Source organism: Coregonus lavaretus (genome assembly GCF_964263955.1).
Source record: "Coregonus lavaretus genome assembly, chromosome: 27".
Classification (NCBI taxonomy): Eukaryota; Metazoa; Chordata; class Actinopteri; order Salmoniformes; family Salmonidae; genus Coregonus; species Coregonus lavaretus.
In genome coordinates, this window is record NC_140014.1 from 20,911,958 (window position 1) to 20,927,021 (window position 15,064).

The window sequence follows — 15,064 nt, forward strand, 5'->3', positions numbered from 1 at the left end:
ATGCAAAGAATCAGACAAATTATGCTACCCTCTGCCTATTGGATACTTAGCTTATTCAAACCTGTCTCAAAATACAACACTTCCCCTTTAAGACAGAAAAAAAGCTATTTTACCTGACTTGCTTTTCAAAGATGGCTAGAAATGCACACATTTTGTGTTCTTGTAGGAAGCAACCACTCCCCCATTGCTGACTAGAAATTAGCTATAACTGGGCTATTAACCCACTTACTAGCAAATAATATTACAAATGTGCACACGTGGCTACATGCAGCTCTCGCTTTGACCTCAGAACAAGCGCATCTACTTGCGACCACTAATGCTGTAAACACAGTCCAGTTCAAAGTGAATGGCACAGATCCATATATGGCAATGGCCTATTTGCATATAGGGATACTGCAGCTCTGATTGGTTATGGCGCACCAGTCTGTGTAGAGTATGGGCCTGAGTCATGCCTGTCAATGCAGAAGAATCCTACTCCAATGCGCTCTGCGTACAAGAAAATCTCTTGCATAGTTTGTTTTGTTTTGCTATGTTGCGTTGCGTTGATTCGATTACAATTCCCACAGTAGAGGGAAACGTTGATAGTGAAAATTAGAAAGTTGAGTGAAGTTCAATCTCGTGCTTCTCTGCGCAGGCTGATATTTTTTCTGCGCGGCAGTCCCGGGGAACTTAGAGGGAACTTTGCTCATATGCTGTGTGATGACATGAACGAATGAATGATTGATTGATACAGTAGCCTATATAAGTATTAAAAAAAATATAGGCCTAAGTAAGTTACGGTATTAAGACTAAACAGGATGCGTTCTTAGGCCTACAGCTCAATAGTGGTCATACAAGGCTGCTATACTAAGCCTACTAATGATAATGACATTACTTATTATTATAATGATGATCATAATAATAATAATAGTAATAATATCAATAGGAAGGAGATCAAGAAGAAGGAGGGTTATTTTGATTATAAATATGTTTTTTTTTCGGACAATTTGGAACAGTGTAAACACAAAATAAATGATAAATAATACCAGAGAGTCTGTTCTAATGAAAAAAAAGTGTAAAGCCTTTATTACAGCAAAGCAAAGATTAAAAGATTTGTGAAGTTTGTGGTTGTGTGAGGCTTGGTGCTCACGGAATCAGTAGGCTATTAAACAAATACTCAAACAGGCAACAGAAGCAGGATCTGTCTTATTTCTGTAGATATATATGGATGATTTATAAAGTCAGGCACATTTAACAGTTAGGCTATTGATTATAGACCTAATTAAGTTGGGGTTTCCTCCCTCCTCACTTTTCTTAGACAATAAGGCAAGGGCTGTTTTCTCATCTCCTAACTCCGCTGCTGCCTCCGCTGCATTGTTCTCAACACCAATATGCTGGTTAACTTTGCTATTATGCACATAGCAACATGGTCTAGGAAAAGGCACCAATTCAACAGCGTACTGATGTGTTTCAGAACCCCGGACAGCGGCCACTGACCAACAACCGTCATCCAAAATTCCATGACCGTCACAGCCCTATGTTTGTCGTATTCACTTCTTGGTAATGAGGGATCAGAAATGAATCTCTTATTTATTGAATGATAATGTAGGTCATGGTTAGTGAGTGTGCTCTCTTCTTGCCTCATGTTTCTGGTTACAGGTTTACTCTACAGAATCTGTCAATACGAGATTAAGTTTACTGTATCTTGTTGGACTGGGATTACTCTAGCTGGTTTGGTGGTGTTTGGTGGTAGACGGGAGCTCATGGTAGCTTATCATATGTTTACTCAGTGATTTCCTGACCCTTCCCATACTGATGTTTCCAACTGTCACTACAGCTCCTCTCCCAACCCAGCCAACCTGCTCTGACAGCCCAATGTCAAACAGAGTCACAATAAACGGACACGTCCCTGTCCTGAGCAACAGATTATTCAGGGAGAGAAAAATGTAAGGTTTTTAAGTTATTATCATTATGGCATGATTTATACACATGATGTAATATTTATCAGTAAGCAATGTGTAACCCATGACCTAGAGGCCTGTTATTTTATGTAATCTGATAGTATTAATGCAGTTATTTCATTAACAGTGTTATGGCAACAGATGTAATGTTTATGTAACATAGATTCTCTAAACATGATGATGACATATTCTCTATGTAGTATTAGTACGTGAGTTGACAGGTCTGTAGATCGCATATTATTCTCAGTATCTTGTTAGACTCTGAATTGAAAGATATTTAAAGGATATCTTTGTCTCATTTAGTTGTGCTTTAGCCCCTGTATCTCCGTGCCCTGGCCCATGGTGTGAAAGGATGCTGCTGGATGGCTTACAAACATCACAGGTCTTTGCCATATTGACACCTCTGCAGAGGGAATCTGTCAGGTCACTGTCAACTGACCTTGCTGCTATACTGCAGTTTGTCACTAGAGCCACACATTTTCTCTCTCTCTCTCTCTCTCTCTCTCTCTCTCTCTCTCTCTCTCTCACACACACACACGCATGAACGTCGCGCATGGATGTCGCGCAGGCCGCAAACACGCTCACACACACAGGGACATAGGAGAGATTTAGTTCATTTGTATATTTTGTGGGAAACGGATATGATTATGTACATGGTTTAAGAGTTGTCCAGGACTGTTGTTCAGTCCCTGTTGTACTGAGACCCACAGCGTCCAGTGTGGGAGAAGTAAATGGGTGTTTTGGCTGTGGCCCAGTATGGACTGGCACTGGGCAGTTGACCAAATCACCGCTAACGGGCTGCCTGGCACACACAGCACAAATCTACCCCCATATAGCACCAGCACAGAGCCCCGACATGCACTGTCACTGGCTGCCCTTACTGCCCCAGGCATGTGTCAATGCACTGCTGCTGGATCGAACACTCACCCAATCATCTATTGAACTACCTAATGAAAGGGCAAAATCTAAATGTCTCTGTTCTAATCATCATCATGGAAATACTAGCCTATCATTAAGGTGTTGATTAGTTTAACTGCTTGCATTTTCACTAGATTCCCCAAACACAGTTCATACATTCTCTCATAGTGAGCATTCTCTGCTCCTATTATTGGGTCTGACGTTGATTCAGTGTAGCAGTCAAACAAGTCAATGCTAGGCTACTGTAAATTTAGCCTGAGTGCGAACTCCCCATTGTTTAGATGCTGAATTACTGTGATCTGGGGGCGAGTTGATAGCAACCTTGGGGGAAAGAAGGCTGGTGCTTGGCTCGCCACCAGGGCTTTGCATCTGGAGAGGCTGAATTATATGATGCAGACACACAACGATTCAACCGCCCCATCCCTGGGTTAATTATACTGCTATGCTATCTATCACTTCTATTTCAGGCTCATCTCTCCCTGTTTGTGTCGCTATAGCATTATCCACCCACCACCCCTAAATCCGCTGAGATGAGGATATTTGTTTGATCACAAATGGGTCCAATTTTACCTCTGATTATTTGAAGGGATTATTTACCTTTGTGGAGTGCATTGAGGAAGGTGATAGTCACTCCCTTTTAGCTGATCCTGCCCTGCCTAATTTTTATACCGCATATGCTTCTGGGAACTGCTCAAGCTTGCAAAAAAATGAATGGGCCGGTTGTGAAATCCTCCCTGCAAGGCAAACTTTGGTCAAGGGCTCCTAACATTGATTGCATTGTGTATTGTGGCCTGGAGGAAAAAGCAGCAAATAGTTTCACAGCAGTTTCTATTCAGAATGCAAGGTGGGTGGTTGGATAGGGAGTTGATGTGAAGTCTGCATGCACATCCTCTATTCTAAACTAACATTAGGTGAGAGAAAGACACTGAGGTGAGAAAGTTGTAGAGAAAATGTAGTAGGAGGGGAGTCAATCACGCTAATAAGCATAAAACAACAGTGGAGAACGCCCTCCATCACTCCACACAAATTGACTGCAGTAAACCATGGCAGTGCCACTGGCATCAACGATCTGAATTTCAAAGCCATCTCTCAAAGCAGCATCAGCTATACCCACATAAAGTCATGAATCTTTTCTCTGTATTTAGTGCAGAGGGAAAGGTAAGACGTTGGCAAAGAATTTTTATGGAAAATGGCTGTCAGTGTTCTCCCTCTAGAGCACGACTGAGATTTGGTTGTCACAGTTAATACTTCCAGATGTCTTTTGAATCTACTGCACCCCCACCACCACTAGCACGCCACCCCATTCTTAGCGTGGGTTTTCAGATGTAGGAGCAAAAACATACTTTGCAGACGGATGCACCTGGGTAGACCTACATTTCCTGATTCATTGAGTCTCATTGAGAACTCAAATCGAGTCATTTTAAATATCATATCCAATATCAGAAAATCTTTACTGAGGTTAGATTGAACCCAGACTGCTGAGCCCTTTCGTCAGTAAGACCCATTCACCTTTTGGACTACTGTGGTGTGTGTACCAAGAAGTGACTTGCAGCATCTTACCCCTGTCACCCTGTCTTGCCTTGCTTCTTGTCTCTCTAATGTAGTGAAAACACTTCTGGTTAGGAAGCGAGGAGAGGTAAGTGATAGTTCAGAGGCAGGCGGCAGTGAGGGCATGGAGAAGGAAAGTGCAGCCTAGAGCAGGCTCAGACTGACTGACTGACTGGCTGACTGCTGCAGCTCTATAGCCAGTAACAGAGGCAGCCAGGCACCTCATTAGAATGCTTCACATTCCTCTTCAGGCACCAATGCTCTCTGCTTCCTCTTCACTGCTCTTTATACTACAGAGCAGGCTGGGGAAAGTTGACAACCTCAGAAGTCTGAGCCTCTCTGTAAAACGGATAAAGCGAATGCTCCTCTATTAAATAGGACCAGTTTTACCATATCGTCTCCACCCACTCAACCACATAGGCAGTTTGTGAATAAATCATATTAATCTATAGAATTATTAAGCAGAACATGAATAATGACTTTTTATATATGGAGAGAATTCCACCATGAGACATTATAGTCTTTGTCAGACATTAGATCTTAGAGCTTTTTTGCTTGCAGTGTTTTTTGTCTGGTCAGCGAGACCACATAAGCCGCAACCAGTTCAGTTATTCGTTTAGGCAGGTTACTATGGCCCTCGACAAAATAACACCACTTCGTGCCAAACTTCCAGCCCACCTCTAAATACACCACTTTTGGTTGAAACAGATACCACGCGCTTAAATGCAATTTGGACAGTGGTGCCACCCACCCATTATCTCACTACTACCCACAACACAAAACAATTGAATGTGGTTAAGTGAAGATCCCAGGATAGGAGGAGGAGGAGAGAGAGAGGGCCCTAGCAGAGATACCGACAGTGTCTTCATTTGGCGGCTTCCAGATCTGTCTTCTTGTGTAGGGTTCAGTTAATCACACTTTGTCGGTGGTTAGCTATGCTCATTGAACTGTGGCGGGTATCCACTGAAGGGCCTGGTGGTGGTGAGCTGTGTAGTAGCTAGTAGTGCTGCTTTGAAGTGTTCACATGCCATGCCTATTGTATGTCTGTGTGGTCAATAGAGCATGTCATCGCTCCAATTATTGTTTATTGTGGTGTGCTAATCCATGTGAGAAAAGTATTCCCATGATCAAAGCTGATATCATTGGCGCTGATTGTGAAACCAAAGTGGATTTGGGGTTCTTTGGGTATTTGTGGCTGTTTTCTTTGTAACTTTAAACAGGCAGACAGTCTCGACCTTGTACTATCCACTCTCTGTCTCTAACTCTGTCTGGGCTTGCTTTTATCTCTCCTCTCTTACTCACACACTCATCACTTCCTCCATTGATGAAATTTGTGAAATTCCAGCCCGTCCGCCTGTGGTTTCGTGTGGGTGTATATCATTTGTCTGCTGACGGGAGGCATGTGTGTTTTTCTCAGGAGGTGTCAGATTCTCATCCACTGGGCAACCACGTCATTTCTATGTGGTCCTCTGTAGCTCAGCTGGTAGAGCACGGCGCTTGTAACGCCAAGGTAGTGGGTTCGATCCCCGGGACCACCCATACACAAAAAAAATGATGCACGCATGACTGTAAGTCGCTTTGGATAAAAGCGTCTGCTAAATGGCTTATTATTATTATATTATGTGGAAATGTGGGTAATATTGGTTGAGACGTTGATTAATGAGATTTCAACCTTTATTCACCCAATCAAAAAGACAGCCAGAAATATGTTGAGTTCCCAATGTGTTATCACTATGTTTTAAAAGCGCAACCAAATTTCAATGGAAAAACAACATCACATTTTTTGTTTAGCTGTCATCTGAATGTGTTATCAATCAATCAATCAATCAATCACATTGTATTTATAAAGCCCTTTTGTATATCAGCAGATGTCACAAAGTGCTATACAGAAACCCAGCCTAAAACCCCAAACAGCAAGCAATGCAAATGTAGAAGCACGGTGGCTAGGAAAAACTCCCTAGAAAGGCAGAAACCTAGGAAGAAACCTAGAGAGGAACCAGGCTCTGAGGGGTGGCCAGTCCCCTTCTGGCTGTGCCGGGTGGAGATTATAACAGTACATGGCCATTAAGGCCAGATTTTTCTCCAAGATGTTCAAACTTTCATAGATGACCAGCAGGGTCAAATAATAATCACAGTGGTTGTAAAGGTTGCAACAGGTCAGTACATCAGGAGTAAATGTCACTTGGCTTTTCATAGCCGGGCATTTAGAGGTTGAAATAGCAGATGCGGTAGAGAGAGAGAGTTGAAAACAGCAGGTCTGGGTTCCATAGCCGCAGGCAGAAGAGTGGCAACTGGAGCAGCAGCACAACCAGGTGGACTGGGGACAGCAAGGAGTCATCAGGCCAGGTAGTCCTGAGGCATGGTCCTAGGGCTCAGGTCCTCCGGGATGGGAGGACCTGAGCCATTTAAAACCACAACAAAGTTCAAATGGGAATGCAATGTCAGCTATCTTGTATGTATACAACAACTTAATGTGTTATCACTGTGCTTCATCTAATAGCACAACCAAATGACCTGAATTGCAGTTGACATTATTTTTGGTTTAGTTGGAGACGTGAATCCAGCATATCATTAGTTAACTTGTCGACAAGATAATAGGCTATTTACTGTATTGCAAAACTGATATTGAATTGTGAATTGTGTTTGGTTGTCAATGCATTTGAAGGAGATGTAGGCTATCTTCTGTGCCACTGACTTAGTCTGGCTTTAATTCCAGTTTGTCTACAAATTAATAATTTTAATCTCATCAACAAAAAAAAGTTAAAGAATAGGACTAAATCAAATCAAATTTAGTGCAACTTAGTGCATTTCAATTTAGATTTAATTTGATTTTGTCTTATTCTTTAACTTAGATTTTTGGTTGCGATGGAGACGTGAATCCAACAAATCAATTATTAATTTGTAGACAAACTGGAATTAAAGCCAGACTAAGTCAGTGGCACAGATGGAACTATCCAAGCAGAAGATACAGTATATATACAAAAGTACTTCAAATTAGTGGATTTGGCTATTTCAGCCACACCCGTTGCTTACCGGTGTATACAATCGAGCACACAGCCATGCAATCTCCATAGACAAACATTGGCAGTAGAATGGCCTTACTGAAGAGCTCAGTGACTTTCAATATGGCACCTTTCCAACAAGTCAGTTTGTCAAATTTCTGCCCTGCTAGAGCTGCCCCAGTCAACTGTAAGTGCTGTTATTGTGAAGTGGAAACAAAGTGGTAGGCCACACAAGCTTACAGAATGGAACTTCCGAGTGCTGAAGCGTGTAGCGTGTAAATATCGTCTGTCCTCAGTTGCAACACTCACTACCGAGTTCCAAACTGCCTCTGGAAGCAACGCCAGAACAAGAACTGTTCGTCTGGAGCTTCATGAAATGGGTTTCCATGGACGAGCAGCCGCACACAAGCCTAAGATGACCATGCGCAATGCCAAGCGTTGGCTGGAGTGGTGTAAAGCTTACCGCCATTGGACTCTGGAGCAGTGGAAATGCGTTCTCTGGAGTGATGAATCATGCTTCACCATCTGGCAGTCCAACAGACGAATCTGGGTTTGGGAATGCCAGGAGGATGCTAACTGCCCCAATGCATAATGCCAACTGTAAAGTTTGGTGGAGGAGGAATAATGGTCTGGGGCTGTTTTTCATGGTTCGGGCTAGGCCCCTTAGTTCCAGTGAAGGGAATACAATGACAGCATACTATGACATTCTAGACGATTTTGTGCTTCCAACTTTGTGGCAACCGTTTGGGGAAGGCCCTTTCCTGTTTCAGCATGACAATGCCCCCGTGCACAAAGCGGGGTCCATACAGAAATGGTTTGTCGAGATCGGTGTGGAAGAACTTGACGGCCTGCACAGAGCCCTGACCTCAACCCCATCAAACACCTTTGGGATGAATTGGAACGCCGACTGCGAGCCAGCCATAATCGGCCAACATCAGTGCCCGACCTCTAATGCTGTTGTAGCTGAATGGAAGACCTTACCTCACCTCTCGTTTTCCCTACACTCCTCCTACCATTCTAGGAAGGGAAGGAGTGTGGGAGAGAGTATATTGCTGAGGAGTCTTTTTCTTTCAAAGCTATAATTCTCTCTGCTCGGTTGGTGCATGACCTCTTGGTCCTGGCTCGCTGTGGAGAAGTTTGTGGTTGAGCTGTGAGTTTGTTTTCTGTTTTAGTCCTTGTGAATACGAGGCTAGCCAGTGATGTTGGTTGCATGTCATTCTCCGGTAGCTCATCTGTCTGACAGTAAGTCATCTGCTGTGTCAGGTGCATGTCATGTTGAGTTAGCCAGGGATTAGAGCCTGACTCACTTGATTAGACACACTTCATCATGTCCCAATGTTTGACTTACACACGACATGGCCTTTTTTGGGTTGGCCCTCATTTCCCCTTCCTTTGCTTATCACTCTGATTATTTATCCTCTTCTCATCCCTTTCTAATACCTCTAGCACAGTGTTTCCCAACCCTGGTCTTCCAGTACCCCCAACAGTACACATTTTGATTGTAACCCTGGACAAGCACACCTGATTTCAACTTGTCAACTAATCATCAAGCCCTCAATGAGTTTAATGAGGTATGTTTGTCACGGGCTACAACAAAACTGTTTACTGTTGGGGGAACTGGAGGACCAGGTTTGGGAAACACTGTGCTAGCACACACTTTCTCTCCCTCTCTCCCCCACCCCTCCTTTCCCATCTCTCTCTCTCTCACCCCCCCTCTCTCCCATCTCTTTCTCTCACCCCCCCTCTCTCTCATCTCTCTCTCTCCATCCACCCCCCTCTCCTCTCTGTGATTCATTAGGTCCTCTCAGTGGCTTCTACACAATCAGGGTCAGCCTCTTATCAAAGGCCTCTCTGTGCTGGAGATGAGGCCCAGTCTTCCACAGGACAGAGGGAACTTTGTGCCAGCTGTCCACAGCCCAGTGGGCCTGTTGGAGGAGAGGAGCAGGGAGACAGGGAGAGGTAGGGAGGCTGAGTGATGCCTCTTTAAGAGTCGTGGTGTGGGCCAGGCAGTCCCACTCAGTGAGTCTCACTTGGCCAAGCAGCTAAAGGAGAGGTGATTACAGTTTGTAGGCCAGGGATTCTGCTGTATTCTGCGCCATTGTTGGGGGCTTTGTTAACACTGAAGCAGGGCACTGGGAAACTGCTGTCACTCTGTTCATGGAAACAGCTAGAGGTCTCCTAGGCATTCCCGGACATGTTGTTGGTTCTCTCAAGGGGGTGTAGCTTGGCCTCCATGGGGCTCAGGCCGACCAACAGGAGTGTGCCTCTCACCATTGTAAGCTGGCATCAGTGAGCCCTGGCTGTGAGTTGCCTGGGTAACTTCTACACTACAGAATGTGCCCTCACAAGGAAATGCTTTTACCGGGAGCTTTTAGAATACCTTGGAAAAGTGCAAGGTTCTCATCGCAAATATTTTAATAATTAATTCCCGTCTCAGTGCAATGTGCTCTTGCCAGTGGCTTTGATGTTGTGTGCTTGGTAACTGGGTCTGTGTATCTGCTTAATAACACAGTAGTCTGAAAGCACCTTCTATATTACCCTAGCAGCACGCAGGGTATTGTGCCTTGGCTGGCACAACAGAAACAAACCCAACCCCTCCTAGTCTCCCCAGAGGCAGCCATGATGACATGACCCCTGTCTCTCTCTGTCTGAGTGGTGCAGCCTAATACTCATCTGTACCCAGGCCCAGTGGAGCAACTGGGAGGTCAGAGCCCCAATTACAGGAAGTTAACCTCACTTAGTCAACAGGCTTACAGTGCCTCGACATGTCCCACAGACCTGCTAATATACACTACCGATAGGGAGTAGGGACTCCTGTATGGGGACCGGGGAGTGGGGTGGGAAGGATGAGGATTGGGATGTGTGTGTGTCAGCCAGAAGGAGAAGCTTCATCCACCTCTCCTCTTTTTTCCTCCCCAGCTTTCCTCACACACTCTCAGGGTCTCTCCACCCCTGGCTAATGTCTGAAGCTGAGGGGATGTGAGGAAACGTGAGCATAGCATTATGCATTCATGTACACACACACACACCGGCCCCTCAAAATGTCTGTCGGAAGCCAGATTAAGGCCTGTGGCTGTGTTTCGGCTGCGGTGGCTGTGTGTGTTGTGGTCCTATTTATCTTTCCCTGTGGACACTCTGCTCTGTGCAGCAGGCAGGCAGCGGGCCCAAAGCTGCAGGGATTGAAATGCGGAGTGCAAACAGGATAAGGTTTGCCATGCCATGGCTAAGTGTCCATCCATTATAGCAGAGTGCTAGCCGCATAGCCCGGCCTGGCCAGGAGGAAGGAACCTCTGCTTTGCTGTGTGATGGAGGTCATGCACTGTGAGCACCACCAACTACAGTCTCCATTACCCTATTCATTATAGGTTGGATTTCATCATTCATGATATAACTTCTAAACAGTCAAATGTGACACTGATGCGGAATAATGAACTTCATGTACGATAACGATATTATGTTATGATGAATTAAGATTTTTGATCATTTTTGTAGACTGTCTGGTGCAGGAGCAAATCACAGTGTATTTTAAGATATAGATATAGCGCCTGAAATAGAATGAGTCTAAATATGTCCTAGCAGTATTGATGTTCTGATTAAAAGTCAATAAAACAGTGTGATATCCAGTTTGTTTGTTTATTTGTTTGTTTAGAATGGGGATTATTTATCTTAATCTGGCTGCAAGCTTTTACACTACTTAGACTACTAGATCCAATAAGATTTGGGGCACATCAGGAGGGAGGCTCAGACTGGTGCACAGTTGTAGGAGTTTTTTTGGTGTCAGAAACTCCCTCTTGTCAACTCAATGTGTTTATCAGCTCAATGGGGATGATGAGCCTGGAGCGCTATGCATCCTGGAAGAACCCTAGAGCAGGGGTTGGCAACAGACGGCCCGCAGGCCAAAACCGGGCCCCCCAAAGTTTTTAGCAACAAAAACAACCCGACTAAAATCAACAGGAATTCAGCTTTAAAAAAAATCCCACGAATAAAAAAAGAGACGTGATCGTGTCTCAATATAATCAAGATACAAAATTATTTTCAAATGCAATCTCTTTTTGGGCTTAGTTGTGGTCAATTTGCAGTGTACAAATTATTATTATGTTCTGGCTCCCCTACCCCTGCCATAGAGTATAACCTATATTTGTTTTAGTTCCTAATGTACTGTATTTTATTCACAATATTTATATTGTTGCAGAGTGTACATATGGCGCTCCTTTCAGAGTGACAATTTAACCATCTCCCTGGGGTCACTGGCTTACAGTAGCAACACTGATGGCTCCTGGGTAATATGGACTGGTTGTATGGATAGAAATTGTATTTATTTATTGTGTTTGGAGATTCTTAGTGGCAGAAGCATTTATTTATACTGCTTTTGATTTTCTTTCAGATTGTAATCATTTCTGACACATTTTCAATTTAACATGCTTAGAGAACATGTTTATATTTCTGGTGTCTCATCAAGTAAATCAATTCACATACATGTCAATGTCTATTTCCCCTGCTTTGTATGTGTGAAGTAGTGTATGTGTCTGTATGAAGCAGTTTTCCCTGATGTGTGAATGTGCCTGGCATGGAGAAATACAAGCCCATCACAGCATTGACAGCCAGTGGCTAATGTGATCACAGCTTGTGTGCTGCAGGGAGAGGAACCGTAATCTCTCCCAGTGTCTCGCTGCCAAATTGGCTCAATCTGCCAGGGAGAAACATCACAGAGTTCTCTGCTGTCGGCTTTCAAAAGGCCTTTTTTATGTGGGCTCAGGATGTTTGATCCAGTAAACTGTATCTCAGCATTTTGATTTGGTCAACCTGCTATCCATAGCATGTGAAAGGACTTCATAGGGATCACAATTTCCATAACACCTGATATATAAATAGTTAGTAGTGCGTTCTATTGGTTTATTAAATTACCTAATAATCTACTTTGGGAATTCGTTACAGGAATTTAATGATTAGGTTGAAGGCATAATTTTGCTTAGGTTGGAGAAAATATATTACAACTTTTTGGATTTGGCTGAGCTTTTATGTTCCCCCCAGATGTTTATGCTGAAATTGGTTTGAAAAGTAGAGCCGTTATCTGAAATTGAAATGTCAGTGACTTTTTACTGTGTCAGTTTGCCAGGAGGCAAAAATCACATCCAAATATGACTCTGCAGGCAGGTTTGTGAAATCCAGATATCCCTTTCAATCCTGTAGAATAGAAATGTTGGCATGTTTGTAATGCTGTCCTGGAGTTTCTAAAAGCATCTATCTGACTGACTATGCCGATCATAAATACCCCCCGGACATGTCAGGAGAAAGTACGTCTGGAAAACCACAAAATCTGAAAAGAGATAGGTCATATCTAATTTAGCAAATGCCTCGAGAAAAAAGCAAAACTTTTTATTAAAAATGTGGATTCGGGAAGTAAATTTGTTCTGCAGTCATTTCCTACTCCCACACAGTCAGTCAGATGATTAAAGTTGGAGAACATTATCTTGCTTACTCAAGGCCCAAAGAGAGATTAACTAATTAGACACAGTCCAGTACTTTCCACTGTGCTGCCTGCTAGCCTGCTATAAAACCTAGGAGCATCAGTAACAGGGCACTGCACACAGCCAATTACCAGGCAGGTAGCCTGTGTCACTGTGTCATTGTCTACCTATCCAGACCAGAGCTATTGGTGTCATTTTCAACACCAGTCAGTCAGCTTACATTCCCCAACTGTTTCCACTCTTCGCCTAGTTAGAGAAAGTTGGTGTGAAATGAGAGGGTATGCAATTATTGAGTTTACGATATGTTCTAATACCAAACCTCTCCTTTGTTTATTTCAGGGTTGTAGCCAGTTGGAGTGAGATGAGAACCCAGTGGAGTAGCAGACAGACAGAGTCTAGCTGTAGGGGCAGTATGCAGGCTTGAACACTGAGCATCCAGCTCCACAGTCAGCCTAGCCATGCCCTGCTGCTGAGTGCCCTGGTGACCAGCTCTGGCCTTGGCACCATGACCAGTCTGAAGCGCCCACCCATGGAGCGCATCGTGGGGGGCTCTATCCCTGCCATCGACGAGTTCTACACCCGCCACCTCCGCCTGGCCAACGGAGGGGCACCCCCAGCACGCACAGACAGCGCCCACCCTCCAGGGGGCCCGGGGGTGCCTAAAATGGGGGTGCGGGCACGGGTTGCCGAATGGCCCCCGAGGAAGGACCTGGGAGCTCTCTGGCAAGTTACCACGGAGCCAGAGTCCCCAGGCCTGGCCGGAGGGGGGCAGAGCCACCTGAAACTAGGTCACCTGATGAGCCCCCAGGACTCCTCCATGCTCCGCAACATCCACAACACACTGAAGAGTAAAACCCAGGGGGCCAGCTACAGCCCAGACAGCCGTTACCTGTCCCCCACAGACTACAGAGTCCCCTCCCACAGGAACACCCGCCGCATACGCCAGCGCAGCAACAGTGACATCACCATCAGTGAGCTGGACGGTGGCGGGGACAGTGGGGAGGACTGGGGCCCTTCAGGGGCCAAGTGGTCCCCACTACACAGAGAATATGGCAGCACCTCCTCTATAGACCAGCATGGGGCGTCAGGGGAGAGCTTCTTTGAGATGCTGAAGGGCTACCACGGGGACAAGCCTGACCAGCGCAGCCCTGCCCCAGACAGACTAGAGGACCTGCTGACTGCTGGACTCAAGCAGGCCTCCATAGAACTACATGAGGAGACAAGTGAGAGCCAGGCATCCAACAGAGTCAAGGAGAGAGAAAAGCCCACAAAGAGACGCTCCAAGTCAGAGACAGGGGGAGAGTCTATATTCCGTAAACTACGCAGCGTGAGAGGGGAGTCACCGCGGGCCGGGTCTGATGCTGAGGACGGTCGGTCAGAGGACTGGGTAACCCCCCTCAAACCCTGGGTGTGCCAGAGGGGCTTCTCCCACTACGACGTGCAGAGCATGATGTTTGACCTGAATGATGTGATCCAGAGCAGGCAGACGGCGTCGGGGAAGAGGAAGAACACCACCACGGGGGCGTCTGCTGCAGCTGCAGCCTCCAACACCTCCACCTTGTCTTCCACCCAGAGCCTGGCCTACAGCTCCCCCGCTGGCAGCCAGGAGGAGCTCAGTGCCGGGGCCAGGGACAGCCCCAGCATGGACACCGGGGACGAGCAGAGCAACGAGATGCTCCTCAGCTGCCCCTGCTTCCGCAATGAGATTGGGGCCAACGGAAGGCGCACGGCGGGGGCTGGGCCCCCCAAACAGGGGAGTGGGGGCTTGGGGACCCTGGGAAGCGAGGGCAATCTGTTTGAGTCGTCCCTCAGCTCCCACTGCACTAATGCTGGGGTGGCGGTGCTGGAGGGGCCGAAGGACAGCCCCAGTGCCCTCAGTGACAGAGGCAAACACTACATCGTAGAGCATGTGGACCTGGGAGCCTACTACTACAGGAAGTTCTTCTACCTTAGAGGTGAGATAGACTCAGCAGAACATACACTATGTATCCTCTCAAACGTATTCAATTACAAACATTATACAGTACATTAAGTACTATAACACTAGAATGTGTAACATAAACAAACAGTCCAACACAGCCCACTGTGTAATTCAGTTTCCAAATTCAAATGTATGAAGTGAATGTTTATACATAGCTGTCTCTCTCCCCCTCTCTCTCTCTCCCTCTCCCCCCCTCTCTCTCTCCCT

General features: G+C 45.5%; 1 protein-coding gene across 2 annotated transcripts in view; it reads left to right on the forward strand.

Annotated features, from left to right (window-relative positions):
- LOC311102884 (signal-induced proliferation-associated 1-like protein 1) overlaps window positions 1–15,064 on the forward strand; it is an 88,429-nt gene that overhangs the window by 26,522 nt on the left and 46,843 nt on the right. For both annotated transcript variants that reach the window (XM_084144342.1, XM_084144343.1), the window contains exon 2: window positions 13,216–14,831. In XM_084144342.1, the coding sequence (XP_084000468.1) occupies window positions 13,382–14,831 (1,450 nt within the window). In that variant the 5' untranslated portion in view covers window positions 13,216–13,381. The remainder of the gene's footprint in view (window positions 1–13,215; window positions 14,832–15,064) is intronic.